Source organism: Nannospalax galili, unplaced genomic scaffold, assembly GCF_000622305.1.
Source record: "Nannospalax galili isolate Female #2095 unplaced genomic scaffold, S.galili_v1.0 scaffold2014, whole genome shotgun sequence".
NCBI classification, from domain to species: domain Eukaryota; kingdom Metazoa; phylum Chordata; class Mammalia; order Rodentia; family Spalacidae; genus Nannospalax; species Nannospalax galili.
In genome coordinates, this window is record NW_008333785.1 from 3034 (window position 1) to 10571 (window position 7538).

The window sequence follows — 7538 nt, forward strand, 5'->3', positions numbered from 1 at the left end:
AGCTGTCCTGGAACTCTATATGTAGACCAGGCTGGCCTTGATCTCACTGTGATCACCCTACGTCTTCCTCCAGAGTGCTGTCATTAAAAGCATGCACCACCACCTGGCTTTTCTTGTTTTTCTAACTATGCTTTCCTTAACACTTTGGGTTCCAGTGTTTTGGATTTCTTTACTCTTCCCCTCCACATCCGATGTGCCTGGTAGTCTACCACACGTCTGACCTCCATGCTGGCTATAAACCAGGATGGACTTAAGGCTTTTTCCTTCTCCTTCTCCAGGCAGCTGCTGAGATTCCAGTTTGCCTGTTGTAAACCTTCCCATTAAGTTCATTCTTAAAAAATGTTCATGAATGAGACTAACATCCTTGAAAGGGGACATTGTTTTCCCCTGTATCAATATGTGAAATCTAGACTAGATTGAAGGAAAACAACAAAACAAAAAAAACAAAATAAAAAAAAAAACAAAACCAGGCCCAAGGTTCTCAGCAGAAACTAGCTGAAAATGTACTTGAATGTGTATCAAAATCAGATGATGGCCATGCGTTAAGATTGAAGGACATGTTTTCAGAAGTGATGGTGGTGCTGGGCATCTAGACTTCCATGGCTGTGGGTTGAGATGCCACAGGCATAGCTGGTGCCCTCTGGAACCTGACCGCTTTTCTCCCTGTTCTGATCCCTGATGCTCAGTTGTTTCCTGGTTTTAGCTGATCCTGCAGTAGCTGCTGTAGCACATACAGGCTCTGCTAGGTCTTTTTGCTTCGTATTGTATCTAGTTACTCTACTCTTGATTACACTTTCCTGCTCAGTGATTTCAAATCATGTAAGTGACCAAAAAGTAACTTTAAAAAAAAAAATCTGTGTTGTCGGCACCCCCAGCCATTCCCCAGTACTTGTCCATCTGGTGAATCTAGTCAATCTAGGACCCTCACCCACGGTCAACTTTGGACCTCTCCTCGAGCTTATTTCCCAGGTAACACTAGAAAGGAAACTTGAGAATTTCCCACTTAAACATTCACATTAACATAGAAAAAGGTAGAGCTTTCAGTGCTTTATGGAGATCCATTAAGAGAAAGCAACTTTCTCTAGCTCAAAATTAGGTAGTCAAATTCTGGCCGTTGGTGGAGACAGGACTTTCCAATTAATACACTCTGTGGTCTCCTCCCTTAAGAGCTCATTCAGCCAGGCCTCTCAGTCCCTTGGCCAGGAGACCACACCTCTAGAAGAGAATTCACCTGAGGACTAGGTAAGGCTGTGAGAGGAATTATTACCCCTCTAATGAGATAATGTACTTATCCTTCCCAGAGTTCCCTCACCCATAGCCTCCATGCAGCACTGCTAAACCAGCACTGTTGGAGTACTCACTCAAAAAGTAGATTTTTTTTTTTTCATTTCCTTCTCCCTCTTTTTCTTTCTGATATTGGCCAGAAGCCCAAACCTGCTTTCCCTGACATTGTGGGTTTTCTTATTCTTTCTCTGAAGCCCCCTTCTCTCCAAGAGGAAAAAGCTTACCCGTAACCTTCGGATTTGGCTATCAGAGAACTTTCTTATTCCATTTACTGATGGCACCAAATGATTAAAGAGAGCCTTAAAGAAAGGGAAGAAAAGGGCTTTTAAGATGAGAAGTCTCACTGTCTTACCACCCGAATCAGCATCCAAGGAACCAACACTACTTCAGTGTTTCCCCCTTTTAAAAAAAAGTCCTCCATATCCTACCTTGTCTGTCTGGGTCAGTTCATGAAATATCCGAGCATCGATGGCAGCAGCAACAAGGTTATTAGCTGCGGTGATGGCATGGATGTCACCAGTGAGGTGGAGATTAAACTACAAAAGAGTAGAAGCCACAGCTGTCTCCAACTGCTCTGCATTCTAGTCTTCCTTTTACCATGATGAAATCCATCCCTATGCTAACAGCAAAGGATTACTGACAGTGGCACAGCAAGTGCTAGACACCCAGGAGTGGCAGCTTATGAAAGACAGGTGCCTGAGCCAGCTGCAGTGGCTCCCATCCGTAATCTCAGTGCATGGGAGGCTGAGGCAGAAGGATTGCTGCCAGCTTACTGTCAACCCTGGCTACAAAGCAAACATGAGAAAATTTTTTTTAAAAGAGAGTAGCTGGCTATCTGTCCTCAGAAACAACTCCTCCAAACACAGAACTCATGGTGTTCCCTAAATAGCATGTCCAGAAAGCACAGATACCACCTGGGATCAACAGCAGCAGCAGCCAGACTCCTGAAGCCACAAGAGTGAGGAGCATGCCAGAGCAGCTCCAATCCAAGTCTGTACACTTTTGTCACTAGGACTCTGCAGGTCTCCAGATCATGCAGCATGTATGTTCACCTACTTAAAATGATTATTCCCACTGCAAGCCAGACTTGGGGCCAAACTGTTGTCACAAGTCTACAAATTAATATATTTTGCCTAATGTATTACTCGTGTTGAGAAACAAGTCATTTGTCCACTAAGCATTCCAAAAAAAAAAAAAAAGTTCAATCTCTAGAGGGGGAAAAAGCTGTAATATAATCTCTGATTTAGCCAAAAGCCAGAGGACTTTACCTCTTCCATGGGAATGACCTGGGAGTAGCCACCACCTGCAGCACCACCTAGGGGACAGATCAGGGTGGGGGCTCATTAGATGTGCTTCTCCATGACTTGGAATCCAAACACAAACAAGTCAGCTAAGCATACTACTTGTTTAGTTTTCACCATCATTTGGACAGATATGATCAGGTATTTTCTAATTTTCTTTAATGCACTAAAACACTTGATCTTCTTCACATTGAATAGTCTCTCAACTGAAATCTGAGTGCAAATGACAAAACCATGAACACTCACATACATACCGACTCATTATCTTTAGAAATAGACTCCTGTGATTCCTAACATGTTAAAAACCTGGATGAGAGTTATATAAAGGCAAGCCTGTTTAATTCCCTACTCTTACAAAGCTACTCTGGCTTCCAAAAAAGGAATCTTTACACATACCTAACACAGACATCCCAACACTTCCAGAATGAGACATACATTAGAAAACAGTGCAACTGCCAGAGTTCTGCTGGCCCATTTGGTTAACAAAAGGCCAGTCAAAATGATCAGGTTGTCACATCATCAGTAAGACAAATGTCAGTATGGAGAACAGATTTGATTTTTGTGGGGCAGAGACCATGCAATGAGGAAAATTCAGTAAGAGAAGAAGATAATGGGGTTCTCTAATCAGAACAAGGGAAAGGCTCCTGGAGCTGAAAGGGGGTTGTTATAATAAGCTCAAAGGTAGAACATGGTGGCTCAAACCCATAATCCTAGCACTCAGGAGGCAGAAGGATGGCAAATTGGACAACCTGGGCTACAAAGAGAGCTCCATGACAGCCTGAACTATTCACAAGTCCTTATCTCAAAACAAAACAAAATGATGCTCATAAGCAGAACCAAGTCAAAACCGGCAGGAGGGAAGAGGTACCTGCTGTCAGCATTTGCATTAATTAGTGGAACAAGTACAACACCACACCTGTCATCTAGCAAATGATATGGCCGCCTCCAAGAACATGCCATAGTAAAAAGTAAGTTTAATTAAAGGAGCATGTTCTGAAATTAGCAGCAAAACTATCTGTCTAATATGTGTGATGCCCTCAATTTAACAGTAACCAATTGAGAGCAGGGGGGAAATCAATAAACAATCTGAAAAAAATACATAAATAGCTAAAAGCATGTTTGCAGAACCATAGTGATCAAAATTAGAAGGTTAAATGTGAGTACTGGTGTTCTCATCTAATCAGAAGTGTTGTGTGTAGTGGCACAGAGCTTGAAACATACAGATGAGAGCTGTTCTGGTTGAAGTTAATAATGGTGCCTTTAGGGGCCAGCAAGATGGCTCAGTGGGAAAAGGTGTTTGCCACCAAGCCTGACCACCTGACCTTGAGCTCCAGGATGGGCACAGTAGAAAGAACAGATTCCTCAGGTTGTTTTCAGACCTCCATGTATACACCATAGCAACACACTTATACAAAATACTTGTTACTTATACAAAATAAGTAACAATGGTGCCTTTGACCTAGTTAAGTTAAACTCCCACTACTGCTATCATAAGTTGATGATAATCACATCTCATATGGGAGGATACAAGGAAGCATATATAAACTGCTTAGACAAATCCTAGCACAAAGTGGACACTCAATGAGGACAGGCTTTTCCTACTTCCAAAAGGGAGACACTGGTGGTGTGGGTCTTTGTTTCCATGTAAACCTGTATCGGTAGCTAAGATTCCCTTTACTGTTACTGTGATAGTGAATACCCAGCTACACTTTCTCCATACCACAGACTCCTTGTCCCCTGTCAAATACTGACAGGAATTGGGGTAAATGGATGCCCTCCCTGAAAGCATCACCAAACCAAGGTCTGAGGAAAATATTCCAGGTATCTAAATGAGTTAAGATCATGGGTCAAGTCAATCTGGGAGGACTAAGGAGAAGAAAGTTCCCTCTGGCCACACGTACCTTTTATTCCAAAGGTGGGGCCCTGAGAAGGCTGCCGCACACATGCAAACACATTGTGATGCAGGTGGGCACCCAGTGCTTGCACCAGACCAATTGTGGTTGTGCTTTTCCCTTCTCCCAGAGGCGTTGGAGTTATGCTTCAAGAGGAAAACAAAAGACAAATGGTTTACTTACATAATTAACTTTATTAGAATCACTAGGATGGACCTAGCAGACCCCAGAGAATAACTCCTAGTCTAAATAATATGAAAACAAAAGCTCTGAGAGAGAGCTCTTTTAAGTCTTAAATTGTAATTTTCAAAACATTCAAAAAACAAACAAACAAACAAACCAACCACTAGATGGCTCAGCAGATAAAATACTTCCTTGGAGACTTTTTTTTTTATTTTTATTTTATGTGTATGCATGTATTGCTTGCATGTAGGTAAGTGCACCCGTGTCATGCAATGCCTGAGGAGGTCAGAAGAGGCTGTTGGATCCCCTGGGACTGGAATTATGGACGGTTGTTAGCTGCCATGTGGGTGCTGGAATTCAAACCTGGGTCTTCTGCAAGAACAGTCAGTGTTCTTAACTGCTAAGCCATCTCTCCATCCCCAACTTCCTTGGAGCCTTGGAGCCTTACAACCTAGTTCCATCCCTGGAACTCGGAAAGTTGTCTTCTGACCACCACACATATGTGCGCACACACGCGTGCACACACACACACACACACACACACACACAATAGCAACAGCAACAAAATGCTATACTTTCTACTCACTATAAGGAGGAAATATAACTGAAACGTCATTGCAATCCTTTAATTTTAATTTTTAAATTTAGAATCTCAAAAAATAATTCTGGGGACTCAGTGATAGATCATTTGCCTAACATGCACAAGGCTTGGGTTCAATCTTCAATATTAAAAAAAAAACACAAAAAAATTTGCTTTTATCTATAACTTAGTCCAGCAATAAAAACAGCTGTCCAGGAAATCTAGTGAATCAATTATTTTTTTTTAAATAAAAAAAAAGTAAAAGCCGCCAGTATGGTGATACATGCCTTTAATTCCAGCAATCAGGAGGCAGAGGCAGGTGAATCTCTGTGAGTTCAAGGCCAGCCTGGTCTATATAGTGAGTTCTAGGACAGCCAAAGCTACACAGTGAGACCTTGCCTCAAAAATAAGAAAAAAAAAAAAAAGGAGCTGGTATAATGGCTCAAGGGGTAAAGGCTCTTGTCATCCAGCCTGACAATCTGAGTTTGATCCCCAGAATTCACATGGGAGGAGAAAACTTTTGACTTCCACGGGGTACATGTGCCTCATGGTATGTACAAGCCCCCCTCACTCCCTGCCCCACAAATAGATGCAAAAAAAATTTTTTTAATTAATAAATGAAATTATCTTGAAAAATCAAACTCTTTTACCTAAATGACAAATTGACCAATTTTCTCATTTTCTGAAGGATTTCTACTGTGACTACTGACAGGGCTGCTGTAAGCATGATATTATTTCAAATGCATGTGAAAATGTCAAGACCACACTATCAGCTTCTTCCTTGTGTGCTAAGGACAATATGCTGCCACTGGTGATAGCCAGGGGGCTGAATGTGCAGACCGGCCTGGCAACACCAACACACACATACCCAGTCACCACCACGTATTTCCCATCAGGCTGGAGCCTTAGGCGCTCTAGTGCTGACAGCAGAACTTTGGCTTTTGTTTCACCATATAATTCCACCTCTTCCGAGAGCAGCCCAATTTCTCGAGCCAGGTTACCAATGGGCTTCGGTTTGCAAGATCTTGATATATCGATATCACTTTAAAAACACAGAAGACGGCTGTTAATCTTTAGTCACTATAATTAATCCCCCCCCACTCCAACTGATGGTGCTGCTAGTGGGAGCATATGGACACATGGTATCCAGTAGCTGAAACCTAGCCATGCACAAAGTTCTAAATCAAGAACACGGCATTTTTACCTTGGCACAGGTGTCTTGAGGTTCAGGTTGTTATATTGAATCTTCCAGTTTCCTGGCTTAAATTTCTCCAGGAAATGCTGCGCACTCTCTACTGTGCTCTAAGCAGAGACAGAATTGGAAAAATGAACAGTTTAACTCCCTACATCAGTTCCAAACCCCAGGTCACTATAGTTCAGCCCAAAATTAACTGCTTCACGATCCCCTTATAAAATGCCTCATCTCGAGATGAGTGCAAGTGCACATGCACCTGCTGGTGCTCCAGGGCTACTCCTCTTTCCTTATCAGCAGGTGTATCGGTCAGTGTTTGTGTTTCTATTTAAGCTCTATATTCCAAAGGAAACAAGAATGCTACCATTTCCTCTAATCAGGAAAGGTGAGTTATGTCCTTGTTCTCCCATTCCTTTCCCTTCCACAGATTCCTATCTGTCCTAAGTTCTGAGCATGTTTTATGTAGTGTCTCTTTGGGGAGAAAAGCAGCAGCTGCAATACTTTTGGGTTTTCACAACAGTCATAGAAACTTTTTCCCCCAGTACCTGCATCAGCACTGCCACAGTCATGGGCCCCACACCACCGGGGACAGGTGTGATAAAGCTTGCCCTCTCTTTGGCCTCATCATATGCCACGTCACCCACAACTTTCTTTCCATTTGGCTTTGAATCATCTGGTCCAGAAGCAGGAAAGGAAAAAAAAATCAAAGTGAAGTCTCAGAATCACAGTACTGATGTTTTTGTTTGTTTGTCTTTTGGTCTTTTTTGAGACAGGGTCTCTCTGTAGTCCCAGCAGGCCGGCAACTTATTACACAGACTAGGCTGGCCTCCATTTTACAGACATCCACTTGCCTCTTCTGCCTCCAGAGTGCTGGGAGTAAAGGTGTAAGCTTACAATACTAGTGTTTATCTTCAACTTAGGTGATCAGTTATGACAGTTTTTTCCAAAATCTGTGCAAAATTTAAGAGTGTACTGGTCTCAGTGGGCTTAAGTGTCTACTTAAAAACTACTAGACAGAGTACTGATCTAGCATGTGTGAGGTCCTGGGTTCCATCCCTACCACCAGTACAAGAGAGATGCCAAGTATTTGCTGTTTTCTAGGGAGA

The 7538-nt window shown here is 42.5% G+C and overlaps 1 protein-coding gene across 1 annotated transcript in view; it reads right to left on the minus strand.

The window, feature by feature from the left end:
- Positions 1 to 1508: 1508 nt before the first annotated feature.
- The window catches only part of LOC103730291 (C-1-tetrahydrofolate synthase, cytoplasmic-like), a gene marked incomplete at both ends in the record, with an annotated part of 29062 nt that continues 23032 nt past the window's right edge, over positions 1509 to 7538 (minus strand). The window contains 7 exons of the mRNA XM_029561286.1: positions 1509 to 1583; positions 1713 to 1820; positions 2553 to 2599; positions 4487 to 4623; positions 6109 to 6282; positions 6445 to 6542; positions 6978 to 7105. Of these exons, the coding sequence (XP_029417146.1) occupies positions 1509 to 1583; positions 1713 to 1820; positions 2553 to 2599; positions 4487 to 4623; positions 6109 to 6282; positions 6445 to 6542; positions 6978 to 7105 (767 nt within the window). The remainder of the gene's footprint in view (positions 1584 to 1712; positions 1821 to 2552; positions 2600 to 4486; positions 4624 to 6108; positions 6283 to 6444; positions 6543 to 6977; positions 7106 to 7538) is intronic.